The sequence below is a fragment of the Pagrus pagrus genome (assembly GCF_965226575.1).
Source record: "Pagrus pagrus genome assembly, chromosome: 9".
In the NCBI taxonomy this organism is placed as follows: domain Eukaryota; kingdom Metazoa; phylum Chordata; class Actinopteri; order Spariformes; family Sparidae; genus Pagrus; species Pagrus pagrus.
Window position 1 is genome coordinate 6578953 of NC_140193.1, and position 18939 is coordinate 6597891.

The window sequence follows — 18939 nt, forward strand, 5'->3', positions numbered from 1 at the left end:
CACGATTTTTAAGAAGTGCTTGTAAAAATGTTATTATTGGATACTTTGATCTTGGCAATTAGTGGGTTAGATGTTTGTTAATGAACTTGGCAAGTGTGTTCTTGGTTGTCAGAGCTATGACTTTAAAAATCCAATTTCATGAAATTCGTTTCAGAGGAAAAAGTCAATAACAGCAAACTATCTGTTGGCAATTTAATACTTTCCTCTGATTCCTGTATTTGAACTGCATTCACAAGACTCCTTTCCAAAAACTATACAGAAGACAGAAGACAATCAGAGCTGCATGTACAGCACAGAGAGTAGTATTTACTCAGAGAGTGGCTTTATTACAAAGCACCATTAGGGAAAGCAATGAAATGTGCAATTTACCCTTTGGTGGACAGTTTTAGTTGAAGTGTTTCACAGCGCCACGAGCGCACGTATTTTTAGAATGGACGACCGTTTTGGGAATCAGCACTGTGACCTGACATTAACAAAACCAAACTGGCAGCAATGGCTTTTCCCAGCAGCAATTGTGAGATGAATTACAAAGAAATGTGAAGTGATTAGTCAGGGTGTAGTGTGTGAGCTGACAAAAAAACCCAACAAATTTTCAGGTAGCAGAGAGCGTGTTGCTTTGTAGCAGTTTGACTCCGGCTAGTGAGTCAAAGTCTCGGCTCTTTCAAGAGTCAGTGTGAGGCGAATCTAATGCATCTTGGCAATGAATAGTGTCCATTGATTCCACCACAGCAAACTCACTTCCTCTTCGCAGAGCCCCTTGCATGTCTCTTTCTTGGGTTTTTTTTCTGTGTGAGAGCGTGTGCGCACCCAGCCGTAGATTCTCTTAGAACAAAGAAAATCCATCCAGGATGAGAATTTATACAACTTTCACGCCGGCTCTGACAGTCCTGAATGAACTGCCGACAGGAGAAAAATCTTGGATCTATTTATTTGACGCTGATTGGGAGTGACTGATTATATCATGGCACGGCAACGATCGCAGGGGCCAGGAAGGTCATGTTTACGTTGACTGATGATATAATGACCCTGACAATCGGGACGCCCCCGCACACAAACAAACAGAAGATGCATAGCAGAGCTGACCTCAGACCAGAGGTATCAAGCTAGAAATCATGGTATGACCTGCTCTTTTCTGAGAGCACAGAGAGCGCCTCAATGCACAGCGACAGCAGTATCAGTGTGAGATCTCCTGAAGAGGAATGGAGCTGTAATGTCATTTATCTGCAGGCCTCTGTTAACGTTTCCTCCAAGGGAAGTACGAAATTGAGATAAAAACTGGTGACCAATCGAGTGTCAGCATGCCTAGTGCCTGGGTGCTGATGACGTGCTGATAAAAGCGACAGATGAGAACACATGCTACATCTTCAGATCTCAGTGGCTTCATTTATCTAGGTCTCTGCATAGCATATTAGTCTGCAAAGCTTGCAAACGTTACACCGAAATCAATACTCAGCTGGCTGGTTTGCTCCTTTTTTATTACAGGTCTGGTCGTAAAGTTAAGTATGAGTCATTATCGAGAACGGCATATTTCCCAAGATTTATGCCATTAACGAGGGCCTTTCAGTCTTTGGGCTCATCAGTGGCAATCTTGTTTATGAATGCGGACAGCGTACAACGGTCCAGGATAGCGACGTGGGGGTTTCCACAGGGAGCCATAAACTGGACTCAGACTTTGCAGCCGACCCCTTTTGGGATTAATATTGTCCAATCAAGACAATGGACTTCGATCTAGATGATTATAACTCTTTAAAATATTATTTCACTCTTAAAATATATTACCTTTCAACTCAACATGTGTTTCCAGTAACACACGCTCTTTTATTAACATATGCTGTGCTTTCTGAAGTATATAATATTTTTAGGATGTTTTTTTGCTTCAATAGCACTTTCTGTTCTGTGAATAACACCATGTGGCCCTTCGTACCAGATCACTGAAATTCTAGCAACGCGCAACACTTGCAAGCTCTCCTTTGACTGAGCTTTCGCCAAGCCGTGCCACCCACACTCAGCCTACCGTCGCTACGGGTGTCAAGCTTTCTGTTATCACAAATATTTAGTTTACAGTGATAATAGTGGCAGATTTGCCTTTCCAACTCAGTCATTTATGAAAAAATAGTTCAACATTTTAAACGGAGTTGGACAAAAGCAGGCTTTGCATTTTGTCACCTGTAGCCAGGTACATAATGAAGCTAAGCTTAGCTTAATGGATTGGTTGAAAATGCTGTATTCTGCTCAGTTGTTCATACGTTCATTCAACATCAGAGAAAGTGATTTTTAGAGGACAAACCACTGCATTTGACAAATCTTAATATATCAGGTAATGTTTGCTAGGGCGTAAACTTCCTGAAATCCAGTGAAGCTGGCCAACTTGTGTAAGTCATGAACAGAGCTTTTTTGCATCGACTTTTACCCCACAAAGTAATTTATTCTTAATTAAAGGCTTTTCAATTAACACTTGAGCACACTTAAGCTAGTTAGCAATGCTAACGATAACATCTTATGCTAGAGCAGATAAAAACCTGGTCTTCTTAATCCATTTCTTACACTTCAGCTCTCGTATTCTTGATTTTAAAATGGCTTTTAAAAAGATATCACCCTTCATTCTTCAAACTGTTTCTTGTTCTTGCTACAGCTGCATGCACACTGCTTTAAAATGTAAAGAAATCAAAATCTTGCTAGAACTTAACTTCAAATTACGCAACGCAACACAACAGTTGCAAAGCTATGAATGGACAATCACTGTTCAGAGAAGGATTTGTCGACCAGTCAATTAACACCAAACCTCAAAAGAAAAAGAAAAGCAGTACACTAAAGCAGTAAAACAGAATCATTATCATTGCTCTTACCTTGAAGTCGCAAATGCACGTCACCATGTTCCCAATTCTTAGACACTCCCCATCGAACTTGCATGTGTTGGTGTCGCACAGGAACAGGTCTGTGTCCCGGTCATCAAAACCTGGAGGACCAAAGCCAACAAGAGACATGAGTGACTAAGTGTTTCTCTATTCAGCCCTCAAGCATCTCTGACCTGAGCCCCATTCAGGGTCGTTCATAATGAGCGTCCACCATTAGTCATGGCTCCCACGGCACGATACACACTTTGATCACATACTGTGCTCTTTAAAAAGACAATGCTTGTTCACATTCTTGTCCTTAGCTGCCAAAATGATAAAATACATTTATGAAACACGAGTCTCTGGAGGGATGAACCAAGGTTTTTCTTCATGTGGTGTTTTGATGATGGTGTTGGAGAGCGATGCTTGATGCAAAGACCTCCACAGGTGTTCAGTGAAGGTGATATCTGGTGACTGTAGAGGTCATGGCAATATGATTCACCTCATTTTGTACCCTGTATGAAAGCATCTGCATCCATCGTGCTTCTCGCCGTCTCTATGTTTTTCCTGTAATATTTGTTTGTGTACAACGAGGCCGACTCCCGGGGCGTTGTCCTGTAGACGGGCAAACCTGGGACATGATCCGATTCAGGCTCTGTTAGGGATCTCAGATGACTCCCAACAACGCATCCTGAATCAAATCAAAGAGTCACATGGGCCTGAGACTGTAGACTAGAGCTTGGGGCTATTAGTCTACCTGAACTGATTGCTTACGAAAAGCAACCTCATGTACATAGGCTTTTGTATTTCAAAGAAACATAGGTCTGAATTTCAACCCAATTCCAGAGGACAAGAGCTGGAAATGTTGCTGTTAAAGGGAAAAAAATCATTATTTATACTGGTGGGACCTGTTAACACGAGTATGACCTTATTAATTTCAGGGTAAAAGAAGCACAACTGATGTTTTATTCCAAGTTTGCTGTAGAGATAAATTCAAATTACTAGTGAAAAACTTGAACTCATTATGGTTAGATACTGAAGATATTTGCAAAAGCCACAGTCATCCCAATTAATGAGCAAAACATTTCCAGTAGTAGAGGCTATTTTAGAATCAGACCTTGTGACTGAAGTTGTTAGAGGGGATATTTAATAAAACAAAAACACATACGCTGTAGTTATTTTGATGATGAATAACATGAAATCATCTGATTACACTCTGTTTTGGAATGTCGTGCAGTCCCAGAAGAAGACTCTATTTTTTCCGAGTCTTAGTTTGTCTATGCTGGATGTATTTGGAGAGCTTAGAGTGAAAAATCACCCATCATTACCCATCTGTAACATCGGCTACATCAGCTTTAAGAGACACTAGAGCCTGACTGATACACCGAATCTTATATTATCACACCTTATCACGGATATGTCAGTATCTGCACACATCTTCAGATATGCAGAGCGAAACTGCATTTATTTACGATAAGATGCTTTGTGTTGCTGCAGCTGTTTAAAGTTAATCTTTACTTTTTCTTAATACAAGTTCAACATATTGTTTTTGAATGTTTTTATTTTTCCAGTAAAGTTTATCATTCTCTTTGATAATAAAATAAGAAAGATATGTACCTCATACACTCAAATGTGAATATTACTGCTCCACCAGTCGAGTTCTAGTCCCAGCCCAATCACCGTAATAAATGTTGGCAATGTACGTTTCTGCAAACCATTTCTTTATGTTGCAACTTCATGTTTCTTTTGGTTTAAGGTTCAATTTTATGTTGTGACAACACTGTGCTTGGAACGCAGTCTCGAACTGTGGTCATTGGCTCGGTAGCCTTCTCACAGTCCCCTCCACTTCCTGATACGAAAGTCAGGTCACAAACATGTAATGTGAACAGGACATATTGTGGAAATGTCAATATGGTACATAGCCTATGACATGTATATGTGAACCTATCAGTGGTTTGCAGACGACTGGGCTGCTAGTCCTCACCTTTGGCCTAAGTGCACATGTAAAGAGGGCAAAGAAATAGAAGGATTACCTGTGGCATGTCTGAAAACCCAATTTATCTTAGAGAACTGTCACTATGGCTGCACATTCTTCCAAAGCATGACGTTGCTAGTTACTTGATCTGAGCAGAAAATAAGCAAATATATCCTTGAATCCCTCTCTGACGAACTGTCAAAGCTGTCTTCCAACCGTGCATACAAAAAGGCACAACGGGGCCATTTCATCAAGAGAACACAGAGAACCGATATGAGAGACTGATATGATGACTGGATATAGAAGCGGCACCTTATATAACGGTTGTTATTGTGCCAGCTGGTTAATGTAATTAAGTGAAACCTAAGATGCAGTTTTACTTCAATTGTGGCTGCATAGCAGCTTCTGGGCTTATAGTTTTAAACATTTATAAAATGTTTAATGAAGCATTAACTAAGACAAATACTGTTGCTCAAAAAGAGCCTGAGTCCAGACGGCATGGTAAAATTGGAATTTGTGGCTGAAGATGAACGTCAGAGATACCTATCTTTGATGTTCAGACATGAACTATGCGGGGTTTGTTCATTTATTTGTCTCAGTTCATGCTTTGTGGTCTTTTGGAAAATCGTTTAACTCGACAGCTATGCACGCGAGATATTTCACCTCCAGTATGTGAGCCAGTTCACGTGAATATGCATGTTGTGAACATAGTTTAATCTGCGCTCGTATGTTAGTGACAGATACTGCTAATTTAAGCACAGGAGAAAAATACATCTGCTCTCCCAGATGGTGAGACACCCTCATAATTCTCTTAAAAGTAGCAGAATTAAATCTCAGGTTATTTGAATTAACCTTATTTAACCAGGCAGTCCCAGTATGAACAGCAATTTCTTAATTGAGTGCTTAACTGATCTCACGCAGATATTCTCATATGGCACGCCGTCCTCTATAGGGAGCACAAAATGTCAAGTTCAGCTTGCTAACAGCTCTCCCGGAGCAGGTACAACGTGCAATCACTGTCAGACTCAACAACACTTCAGAAGCATGTCTTCTCACAATGCTACACTCTTTCTACCTACTATCACAGCATGTAGCTGTAAATGTGTGTTTCAGTCATACTCGGCTGAGGTTTAAATGACATTTAAATGACAGCCACCATCCAAGCAGGAAAAATAACACAAAAACACCCCAAAAGAAATGTGATAGTCACCTCCAATTCATTGACAAAGAGCTCTCTGAACCACCTCTATATGTTTAATCTCCAGAGGGCTCCAGATGCTATTGATAAAACACCTCACAAGTGCTGTACTCAAGTTAAAAGTTCAATAAAATGTAAAATAAACCCCATGAAAAGCTTGTCTTCTGACCTGGTAGAAACTTTAACAGGCAGCTTTTATGCCAGTGCCCTCAGCCTTGAACTCTTCACCACCAGTCAGATATTTTACAATGCTATTTTCTATTCACAGATGTCTTATTATAATGGGCACTTAGACTCAGCACCTTTCCTAATGTAACAGTAATAACCCATGCCCTTTTCCCACTTCAAAAAGCCCTCCTTGGCATTGGCAACAACCTACCGGGTGATAATACCCCATGGAACAGAAGTTCAATGCTAAAACCAACCTGCTATTTGCCAGGGTCCTGAATGACCATAAAGCACGAGCTCTCTGTGCAAATATGCAATCATCGAGCCAAGAGCAGTGACATGAGAGGTCTCGACATTTGGAGTGCATGGATGGAACAAAGCCCTTAGCCCCAAGAGAGCCATAAGAAGCAATCTGGAAAGCCACAAAAAAATTGGCACCCCTGTAGGCTAGTGACATGTTGAAAACACTCACTGGAGAGAGGCATTGTTATGATCACAATCATGCTACTGGCTAAGGTGTATACAAATGATTGGAAAATATCAGATCCTTCTCACACCAGCTGGCGGACTCTTTGTTAGACGGGAAATGTTGTGAAATTGCTCCAGGCTACTAATGTGATGTTTGATATCTTCGCATTTTATTCAAGGTCTCCTGGACAGCGGGCTATGGAAAATCATAAAAAAAAAAAAAAAAAAGAAGCAACTGTTTTTATATGAAAGGAAGAAGACAGAATGTGGCTTGTCGTCATGCCATTAAAATGTCTTCTTTGCAAAGAAACAGATGTGCAGCTTGGACATCAGCCGGAGAACAAGACGAATACATGCTTGATTTGTAAACAATCATTTAAGATAGAAGAACAGTATGCAATGAGGACTTAAACATACATGTAAAAAGGACACTTTGGCTCAATCCCAATAAAACAATTAACCCTATACCACTTAGCCCTACCCTTTTGTTTTGTGTGTTCATGCCGAGGAGTAGGGTGTCCCAATTCCTGTTGGAATAGAGGGGTAGGGCTACCACGCCCTCCAAATGGAGGTTTTCAGAGGTGCACTTCCAACTGAAGGTTATGAGAACTTTATGGTCCTTTTATTTAAAACAAGCATAAAACAAAAACTACTTGTGTGCTGATATCTGGCAGCTAATTAGCCAGCTAGCCAACGTTACATTGTTATTGACGTTTTTCAGTGTTGCACCCCTTTGATGGCATATGTCGCTGAAGTCCAGCAGCGAAGTTCCTGCACTCGGTATCACTCCTCTAATATCAGTGCAGACTGGCAGGTGCATGGGTAGCTAACGTTAGCACATAAACACAGGTGGCAAAACACATTCTCTACTCAAGTAGAAGCACAGATACTGCAGGCTTTGAAAGGTACTTAAAGTATAAAAGTAAAAAGTATTATATAACCGCTACACCTTGTAACTCTGTTCTGGGGGGCACTCGAAAATGGAAGGGTAGGGGTAAAAATCGGAAATGTTGTCAGGCTTTGCCGACACGAGAAAAACAAAAGACATTCTTTCTATGAACTGTTTACAAGGACGCTAGCGACATATCAGCTTTTGTTATGGACGTCAAGCATCTGATGGAAACAAGTATAAAGCATAATAGAATAAATGTCCCAGATGATCACCTCGGGGCCACCAGGGCTTGAGCTTCAAAGAACATTCTGCAGAAATCTCAATTAGTTATATGACAATGATTGCCTCAAAGCAAGTACAAATATAGATTTACAGTACTGGTACAACCTGAGAGGTAATTTTTCACGCTTGTCAGTTACGTGCTTTGGGAATGCAATAAACTTCAAAACACAATCGCCCTGACGTGCAAGTTAGTTTTCATCTTCCGAGTGATGTATGTCTTTAACCCATAAAACGAATTTGGCTTTTGCTTTTCCCGATGTCTCTTAAGTAGCAGCTGTTTGGATTTCTGCAACATGAGTGCATATGTTTGGAGCACATCAGCATCACTATCAACAAGATTTGTTGTGACAAAGCAATTTCTCAATGCTGACAACATGAACACAAGTCAAAGGCTAAAATAAGGGCTGTCAGGGAGATTTGCCTGGAGAGTGAAACAGAGATTTAAAGTTATTGTATAAAACAGTTTAAAGCGTAGTTTAAATCTCAACATGATAATTGGATTTTTTTGTTCAATAGCTCCTTTGCCATTTTCTAGGTTTATCCAGACACAAATCGTTTTCCGTTGAGCAGGTAAAGACACTAACCCTGACAGCTGTGCACACCCATTGAGATTTCAGGCTGTAGCATTCACATCCACACCATTTAACAAAGTAAAACATTTACTGTTATTGTTCCATCTCTTACACCTGGGATCCATTTCTGAGCTGAAACTCAGAGTGCCTGTCGGAAAAAAAAAGCTGAAATAAATAGAGTGCCTGTGTAGTAAAATGGAAAAAATGAGAAAAGTGACAGTTAACGCTGCAAAACACTTTCCTATTTCCTTCCGACTCTTGGGCTTGATCCCCCCCAAACTTTAAATCATGTCTGAACAACAAAGAATGGTCTTTCAAGATAAGCATTTCCAGTGTGCTGATATATAATCACTGACAGACATGAATCAACCATAACTGTCGGTATCGTTTCATCTTTTTGATGGAAACCAGTCTTGGAAGTGCTGAATATCAAAAAAAGTCTTGATAAGTGAAAAAATCTATTATTAATTATGGTGTGAAATACTGCGGCAATGTCTTAACTGTTAAATACTGAACCCTGATTCAGAGTCAGGACTTTTTATTTCATTGGTGTCTGGCAAAGTTATCTAGCAAGTGCATTTATATAATCAGTTTCTAATATATACATATATATGTACATTTAAGTGACATTTTTGTCAGGTAGGTCAAAATTGGATGTCACATCACATAAGGGAGAGCAGCAACACTGGGTCAAGTTCGTCAATAAAACTACTGATTGTGAAGCTCGTTTTCACACCGGTGATGACCACAGTTTTAAGAGCCTTTCTGGTCACTGAGGAACAGGAAGCAGACAAAGGTTAGAAGAAACAATGAGGAGAAACTGAGTTGACGTGTGAGGAGAACCATCAGACAACTGGGCAGGTGACTTGGTGAGTGATTGTTGCTCGCTAATGATAGCTAATGTTATAGCTAACGGTACCTACCTATGTTAGCTGTAGATACATAACACTGTGACATTTTACTTCACAATGATGTAAAGTTTACTATCAAACATCAGACAGTACACAGTGTAGTCATGACTCAAGGTCATTCTAAGTATTGGCTGCAAACCACCGATACGTTCACATTTGTATGTGTCATAGGCGATGTGCAACATTGAGATTCCTACAAAACGTGTCACATCATGTCCTCATTACATGTTTATGACCGGACGTATCTGGAGGTTGAAGTGATGGTGGTGGAGTTACAAGCAAGAAGGCTGCCAAGACAGTTCGAGGCTGCGTTTTCAACGTTGGTACATGTGAAACAGTCGTGTTCGTGGCAACAAAAGACTGATATTTTGACTGAAAGCCGGGCAGTTATACAATACTGGCAGTTCACACAAGCTCCAAGTGCTCTTTTCTGTCCTTTCCATATCGAACCAGGGAGGCGCAAGTGACACAAGGTGCACCGCAGCGCTGCCCGCTTCCTTTTGGTGCCCAACCAACGGGGCTGTTTAGACGGGCGCTCCGAGGCCTACTCACAATCTGCAGTGATCGCTTCAGCATCTGCTGTGTTTATTCTGCGTGCCACAAGTGAATCAGGCAAGAAAACATACTGATAATCTATTAGAAATAGAATCACTGCTGTTTGTGATTATGTTTTCACGTAGGCCAATTTATTCCTCAGGGATGAGCAGACTCACACACAGACACACAAGCTTGAAACCCCTCCCCACAGATCATCGCACGCGCTCGCCAACATGTGAAAGGGTGGACTTATTAGGCACTTATTTTTTTTTCCACTTCAAGCGCTCTCCGTGGTTTGCAGAAACGCACGTTGCCAACATGATTCTGGCAGTTGTGCTGGATACGGGCACAAACAATAAGGGCATTTCTCTTCCTGTGGAAATTTATGCCATTATGAAAAACGGTTAAAAAAAAGTCAAACTCACAGTTGACTGGACACACTGAAACGAAGTGTGAGGGGAAACCAACTCCAAGAAAAACAACAGTTTTTGCTTTTATGGCCTGTAAAAAACTTCTCAAAACTGAATTTCCATGAAACCTGAACACCACGAAACAGTAATTCTCGCTAGAAGTTGCAGCTCTTTAATGTTTTAACATTTAAAGAGGGCGATTATAAGAGATACTGGAAAATATCTTGATGATAAAGGATTCTGTGGCATTAATATAGTTAATATCAACATTTAATATGATGATATCATTGTTTACTGGCCATCTTTGTGGTTTTTATCACGAGGTCTGGTGCTACTTATTGATTTGTTTTCTTTGTTTGTTTTTTTTTCTTGTGTCTGTTAATGTACTTTTTTAAAATCTATAAACACACCAATTCGAATGAAATCCTCCACTCTTGAGCCGTCTTTCAGCTCGGTGTTCACGGGTGTTGGCTGATACAGTCCGGTGCGCGGGGCCAGGTTGCACCGTGTCAGAGGCCTAGGAAACGTACACTTCCTGCCCCTGCCCCCGTCGTTCCAGGAGGAGATTACAGTCAGCTGAATAATTAACGAAAACAAGCTGGCAAACATCAAATATTGAAAAGGTAATGTTTGTATGCTAACGATTAAGATGGCAAGCGAAGCACTTACTTGTCTAAAAGAGAGAGCTTGTCAGCCAAATGCATCCCCACCTACCTACCTGGAATTTCACAACACTAAGAAGAAAGAGTCCTCCCGCCCTGTTTTAAGCATTGTACTGATCAATAATTAAGTAGCACTAAATTAATAATGAAGGTTGAACAACCACAGCGGTGAGACATCCTTCCTTGACCTCTCTCTTTCGGTGCTTTTTTTTTTTGTTCTATAACATCGCAACAGGTTTTGAAATGTTTGTTCTAGAGAGCGCCCTCATTATTAGCTTATTAAAAGGCACAATAACTCTGAGCACTAAAAGCACTCACATCATCATAATGTCCCAGTGAGCTGTGACAGTGAACTTTAATTAAAGCAACTCTTCCAAGGTGGTTTTTCTGAATGGGAAAATAAAACATTTTCTGTTAAACAGCCTTTAAATCTCGCTCTTTGCAACCAGTTTCTAATTAGTAACTTCTGACCCCTCTTTGATTAGTCCTCTCCGACACTGCCTTGGCACGTAATTCACAGCATTCTGTCCCTGTTTTCTGTTTGAGGTGCGGACCGGCATGCAAGAGAAGTACTTTTGACCTCCGTCTTGACAAATCTTGGAAGCAGATGGCCAATTCTCTCCAGACTACTGGTAATTCACTCCACTTGATGGGATTTACAGGGGGCTTTGCATATTCTGCACTCATCCCTGTCACTTCAACTATCAAAGCATCACATGGCCTTTCAGAGTTAACAATAGCCGGGGGGGGGGATTCAGTCAAGAAGGGATTGTGGCACAGAAATACTCCCACAGGAGATGTAAGGTATAGGGGTAAATAAATTCATACAGTACCACCAACACAACACTGGGAAACTGTTTTGATTCTGTTAAAAATGAAACTGAATTAGGCGGACTGAAACTGCTACTTAGGGGGGCAGTCAGCGAGAGATGAAAATTAACATTCTCTGCTTCAATTTGTTTGTAATGTGGATGAATAAAATGGCAAAAAGACACAAGCTGATTTTGGGCCAAAGTCTGCGAGTGCACCTATTACAGATAACACAGACTTCGCTCATTTATCTAAAGTGGTACAAGCCAAAATATTACAGGCAAAATGCCACCAATGGTTTGACTGTGATAATTACACAAAATGTTGAAAACACAGTCAACTGTGCTGGATGAATATTAAACCCCGTCCAATTTGTTTTCAAAAGAGTTGACTTTGTGTTCATTTACATATACAGAAACTTCATTAGAGAAGCAGCGTTCGCATGCCCGTATATGACCATCACCACACGACCTCACTTACCATATTGCTGATTTGATTTTTGTTGAGTAGTTGGTTTAATAAAAGCATTAAAGCTGCACTTAAAGGTCCGATGAGAAAGTTGATTTTTCATCGGTCATCAGTATCTGACGAGTTGGGACTCAGATGTCAACTTTCTTGCAAATTAGTCCTTTAACGGTATTTTCCTATACTAAAAAATGGAGCAAATGACTGTGAGCTAGTGACAGGTTTTGCTCGTACTGATATCACTCGACCCTGCGTTTTAGCGTCTTTCAGCTCATCGTTTTGGTTTTTGACAGCCAGCAACTGTAGCATTTTGGTAGTCTCACCGCTCTCATGAGCATAGCTCCCAGCAGCAGGCAGCTGTTTGCAATAAACAGTTGCAATAAAACTCTGATCATGAATCTATTATCCTGAGCCAGATACGGCAGTGCTGCTCAGCCTTTGCTTCCAATTTTGCCCAGTAGCAGCTCACGGGATTGTAGCCATAAATTCCCCTGCAGCCCAAAAAAAGCTATTTCCCCATAGACAATCATTACAGAAGAGAAACAAGGTGAATTATGACTCTTCTTATCATGAATTTCTGGATCCATGGAGGGTTCATATTTGTAAAACTTTCCACGAACTGAGCATAGAAATGAAAAAAAAAATCTTTGACGTAATCACCATGTGAAGTCTATGGGCTCAGAGGGAAAAACACTACTGTGCATAGTCACTGGGCCGCATAACCAAGGACCCTAAAAAAGAACGAAAGGTCAATATTTCACTGATTCTTGCTCTGGTGCCAGATTGTGGTGACAGCTGTGTTGAACACACTAAAAAACCCAACATATCTGCGTTGTTTGATTTCTAAAGAAGAAATGCCTCCACAAAATGGAAGAGCACGCTTCAGAGAGGAGGCAAACCACTGATTCGTTCATCCAAATGATTCACAGCGCTGATAATATCGTGACCAAATGGGGCAGTTCCAGCCAAATATCGCTGATGAGACAGCAAATGCACTGCGAACAGGAGCCTTTCCTACACAAAGTCAAAGGATGAACGACGACAAAATCAGTGGTTAGCCTACTCTCTGAAGTTCTTTCATTTTCCGGAGGCGTTTCTTCATCAGAAGATACGTTGAGCTATAGTGTGTTTCTGCATGAATCTCCCATAGACTTCCATACAGCTGTCTGGCACCATAGCAGGAGCCAGCGACGTAATGACCCTCCCTTCTTTTTTAGATTCCTTGTGCATAACCAAGAAGTAAACCCACGAGCCAGGCGAGCAAGTCTCATTGGACTGAACGGGCGCCATCTTTGCGTCCGGTATCTCGCCCTGTAGTCCAACTGTGATTCTGACAAACTGAGAGAAACATTCAGTGACTAGCTAGTGAACATCATGGAGCATTAGGCAGCTAAAGGCTCTGTTAATACCGGAGTGAGCCAGCATGCCATCATTAATTATTATTATTTACACCTGTTTTTCTTACTGTGACATGTCTTCAGTGAAAAGGGGCTAAAAGCGTATCTCTCTCCTTTGCTCATTACCTATTGAAAGGACAGAAATGTATTCAAGAAGTGGGAAATTCTTAACATAAAGGTTTAGTCTAGTGAAGCTTTTCTTTGGCACTTCCTATGTGTAGATTACAAGTTCCCATATCCAAATATAACACCCAGATATTTGGCTTATTTGCAGGAATATACAGCATGAAAGCGTGAACAAATTCTCTTTTCTGCTCCACATTCACTGATGCACGACTCATACAACCAAACAACGGTTAACTTAGTGTCAAGATCATGTTGGGCTCCTCTGTTCTGCCTCGGCGGAGCCTTCAGTGGCACTTGTTCATGGCCGTCCGCAGATGCAAAGCGAACAGAATGACAATCTCTGTCAAACCAAGTTTTTTTTCCCTCCTCTATTTTACTCCACGGAACAGAATCTCATTCACGACTTGTTCAAAGGCGGCACTGCTGAAACTACTGACCCATCCCCGTTTTCCATTACGGCACTACAATGCCCGTAATTATGTGTATCTTAGCAGTGAAGTGACACCGAACTCATCACTGAACTGCTTCCCAGTCTGCCTTGTTCTCCTTGGACTGAAAACTGTCATACATTAGTGCTGTTGTTGAAGTGCACGATACACAGCAAGTGTGGATAATTAAGCCCTGAGCAATTAGTCTGTTTTTTTTCTCTATCGTCACTGAAAGAAAAAGGGTTTATCTTTTCTCATGACGGACCACGTGCCACTTGTTCTCTTCTATTAATTCTAATTGGTGCCGGGCGTGCATGCATTTTTCGCAGCATATGCACTTAAGCTTCCTCAAGGCGTGTTTGATAAAAGCCTTTTGTCGAAAATGCGTATGAGAGTGTGTCAGGAAGTGGGGAGGCAAGGTAGGCGAGAGTGTGTATCTGGACAGGATGTGTACCATTATCCATCATTACAAGCAAATCATCGGCACCATCAGCAGCAGCGGAGGCTGCAGCAGCAGCACAAAGCGGCGCTCCGATGCAACACATATGGTGATCCATGCGACTGGAGGGATCTGAATAAACATATGCTTAAACACCAGGGTGAATCCCTGCAAAGCCACATTAAAACACACGAGGTAACTCATCACTACAAGACTTTAAACTACATGAAAACTATCTGTGAAATCCCTCCAGAGCCTCCTTAAAACCATGACTGCAACCTCCCAGATGTTTCACATCTTAAAGGGGCATTATGTAGTTCTGGAGAAGAAATTCAAACAAGGTGATAATACAAACTCATAAATATGTATTTTTTTACATAACTGATAAACAAGACGAATCAGGTCCTCAGAACACTGTTTGAAGCTGGAAAGGTGGCAGGGTCCGCCACATATAAACAAAGTAAAACAGCATGAAATTGTCCTTTAAGGTCAGTTTGTTTAGGCATTCTTCTGATTCCCAAAACTACATAGTGCTCCTTTAATAATAATAATAATAATAACAATAATAAAATTCTCCTCTGGTCTTGTGTGTGTTTTAATCAGCTTCTTCATGAGCCTATTAACATAATCAAATTCATTTAAAAACTTTGATATCCAGATGAGCTCCCTGTGTCCTGACATAGACTTCACTGATAATCTCTCTGTTAACATCTCAACACTGCTTCCTCAGCTCCAGCCTGCAAAAACCGGGGCACTCATGACTTCCATATCGACGTGTGCGTGGCTGTTTATGAGCTATAATATCAATACCGCTGCCTGCCCGTGAGTTCAGTGTGGAAATCGGCTCGGAGCTATTTTAAGGGTTCAGACTTGGACAGGCGACAGGGGAAATATATGGCGGCACAGTCGGCTGATTTACAAAAGGGAGGCTCTCTCTCTCTCTCTCTCTCTCTCTCTCTCTCTCTCTCTGAGTGTCTCTCTGTGTCTCTCCGTGTCTCTGTGCTCTGCAGCCCGGTCCGCTCCTTCTTTTTTTTTTATCGCTTTGGGCACCCGAAGAGAGAAAACAAGTTTACAGCTCGATGGCCTAATAAAGGAAACGACTACATTTATATTTAAAGTAGCACTTGGTTAAAATGTCTAATAAGACAATAAAACTAGATTTTTCCAGCACGTTTTGTTGGATTGAACACCCTGAAGTCTTCCTATTGCTGACTTAACGCCAGCGTCTGTCGCGTAAAAGCCCAAGTGTTGGAATGATTGTTGTGGCGCACATCACGTTGCGCGCCCCCCACACACCTCCCCTCTCTCTCTCTGCTAAATGTCTCGTTTATAAAAAAATAAATAAAAAAAAGATCCTCACTGTTGCTGTTCGGATCGAAACAAATCATCGATCACCCCCCCTCTGCCTGCCGACTGATTATTCTGACATGATCGGCGGTGAATGGCTCGCTGTCATGCTCCGAGGCAAACTCACAGACCCCCCTCTCCAAAAAAAAAAGAAAAACTCTGCATCCTCTCGCCACGGGGCTATGCAGTGTATCTGCAGCCGACACAATAAACCCCCCCAGACACAGCTGCTGGACAAGACATAATAATAAAAACATGAGGAGCTCTTCTAAACTTTGATCCACTCCTCTTAACGCTTTTACATGAAGCACAAAACAACAGCCTGCAAACTCTGCCTTGCGTGGTGCGAGACTCTCACCGGAGCAGTTCCAGCCGGTCGGCGTCTGGCAGTCGCTGAGGGAGGACGGGAAGGCGCGCAGCTGCTCCACAGGTAAAGTGGCGAGGAATGAGACGAGGGTGATCCGGAGCCAGCCTCCCGCCGTCCCGCTCCACTGGCGCAGCCGCCGGGGCTCCTCGAGCGGTGCCTGCGCCGCCACGCACAGACCCATATCTCACTGGTCCCGACAGCACAGGCGAGGTGGGGAAGAGACGCAGACGCGCACCGACAACTCCGATCCCGGCAGGTTCAGCGGGGCGCCTAGAGACCGACAGCGGAGCATTTTCCGTGCGAGACCGTGCGCCCCATGTAGCAGTAGTACTCCCCGTGTAAGACTGACCAAATGGGTTCCGCCCGATTTCCAGGAGAGGCTGCTGCTTCTCCTCCTGCCGCTGCCGCTGCTGCAATAAGAGGAGGGACTGGGGAGGAGGATGGAGGAGGTTGTGTGGGATGGAGTCGGGTGGAAAAGTTAGCCAGGCAGGCGAGAAGACTTGCGAGGAGGGGAAAGGGAAGGATGCTCAAGGATGAGGACGAGCGTGGAGAGGTGGGGAGAGCAAAGATGGGGAAAGAAGAAAACAAGAGGGTGGTGTACAAAAAAAAAAAAAAAAAAAGGAGGTGATAAAAACTGTAAAAACTGAGAGGATGTGGCTAGAGTATCCAGCGGAGAGGGGGGTTGTTGTTTTTTTTGTTTTTTGTGGAAGTCGACGGCAGTTGTGTAATAGTATCCACGGGTGAGGCAGGCGAGCACGAAGCTGAGCGGTCCTCCCGTTCACTTTGTATGTGCGCTGCGTTCAGAGGCGCAGAGAGTAGTGTGTGACACTCTCTCTCTCTCTCTCTCCTCTCTCACCAGCAGCTGGTTCCACCTTGGTTATGATCACATGGAGTATGATGCGAAGAGGGAGGGAGAGGAGGGAGAGGAGGAAGAGGAGGGGGGTGTGCTCCTCCTTCATAATTGGAATATCTCACTGGTGGAGTAGGCAAAAGAGAGAGAGAAGAAGACAGAAAGAGAGATAAAAAAAAAATTTGAAGAAAAAGAAAAAGGAGAAGAAAGACAGAGTGCTCCAGGCCCGGTCCTCCTATCAGTTGGCGATGCTTCCACCGCAGATAGGCTGTATGGGGGGGGGATGGCCTCTATAATTGGCCGGGAGCATTTAAAAACAAGTCTGCAGGAATCGATTCGTCCAGCCCCGGCCTGGGATAATTGCTCGGCTTTGAAACGACACCGACGCCTATTCCTGGGTCCCCTGCCCGCAAGCGATCCAAAGAGACCTCGATATTATATTCGCATAGTTTTTTTCAGTCGGGCAAACTCACGCCGTCACGAGGGGCAGGACGCGGCTAGCAATCGACACGCTCTCGGCCCGTGAAAAGCCCGAGAATGTCTACGGCATTCGTGCAAGTCTAAAGAGGTCAAGTCCGACATCAGGTTGAGAACACTTACCCTCTTTGAACCGAGGAAATTAGAAGCCATGAGCATGGAAAAGCCCTGAGAGTAAACAAAGGGGTTGCTGTTAAGCCCTGCCACGACTATAAAGACACTTGACCTCATGATACCAAGGAAGCAAAGCTGCAGTTGACTATAAATAAGTAAACCTTTTGTTGCCTCTCACTTAAGGATCATTATGTCATTACATCGTTTGTCTGAGCTAATTGGCTCCATGACAAGCCGGTTTTTATCTGTGGCCAGTCATATAGACAGCGCTTGAAGGGGATAGAGGTCCTGAGATGTTGGCGATCATGATTGAATTTACACATGGCTGTCAATCACTAACAGTGCTGTTATCCTCAGCAGTAAAAAATCACAACACGGGTATCTTACTATTCCTGATTTCATAAATTCAGTGTTTTATTATTTTGGATATTGTCTTTGAATTAACTCTGAAGGGAAGAGGATTATCACTCAACCCCGCCCTTCTACAGAGGTTTTCACCCTCCTTTGAGCTCATTGTTTCGGTTTGACAGCCCGTGTACATTTACTGTATGACCGAGCGAACGAGGACTCGCGCGGGGAACCATTTACAGCAGGAAATGCTCTGATAAACACATTGTACTCTAACGGCCCAGCACCAACCAGCAGCAGACAGAGTGGCAGCTTAATACAGTCAAGCATATAGATGCAGAAGAGATTTTTCGGCAGGTGTTGGTGGAAACCAAATCAGGGCTTCATGTGGCCAGAGCAGCCTGTTCTCCCTCTCAACATGTCAATTACAGCAGCCTGGTCAGTTGCTCTCTACTACACCCTCTAGCATCACTTGTTGAAGTGCCCCTGTAGTGCAGCAGTATAAGGAGCGAGAAGAGTCTGAGTCAGGGGGTGCTCGGGTGGGTCAGTCACAGGACTTTACCTCGGCAGATCAGGGTGTGCATCCCATTTGTGACCAAGAGTCAAGAGTGATTTTTTTTTAAAATTTATGTTACGTAAGTCAACTACGTGAGAGTTTTTGTCTCTTCCGTAACTTACATACTGTATGAAACTGAATGTAGTTATTTGAACCCGATCTTCTCCTAAACCTATGTCAGACTATGTGAACTGTTTCTCACTGTCCAACCGGACGTGTATATTACTCATTATTGCTAACTTGACCATGGAGCCCTTCACCTGCAAAACTGATGTCAGAGGGGTAGGTAGAGCGTCACAGTTTAAA

At 42.6% G+C, this 18939-nt stretch overlaps 1 protein-coding gene across 1 annotated transcript in view; it reads right to left on the reverse strand.

Moving 5' to 3' along the window:
* tmeff2a (transmembrane protein with EGF-like and two follistatin-like domains 2a) overlaps positions 1-17128 on the reverse strand; it is a 120056-nt gene extending 102928 nt beyond the window's left edge. Inside the window, exons 1-2 of the mRNA XM_084361522.1 lie at positions 16280-17128; positions 2847-2956 (exon numbers count right to left, since the gene is read on the reverse strand). Coding sequence (XP_084217648.1) covers positions 2847-2956; positions 16280-16469 — 300 coding nt within the window. The 5' untranslated portion in view covers positions 16470-17128. The remainder of the gene's footprint in view (positions 1-2846; positions 2957-16279) is intronic.
* Between the last annotated feature and the right edge of the window lie 1811 nt (positions 17129-18939).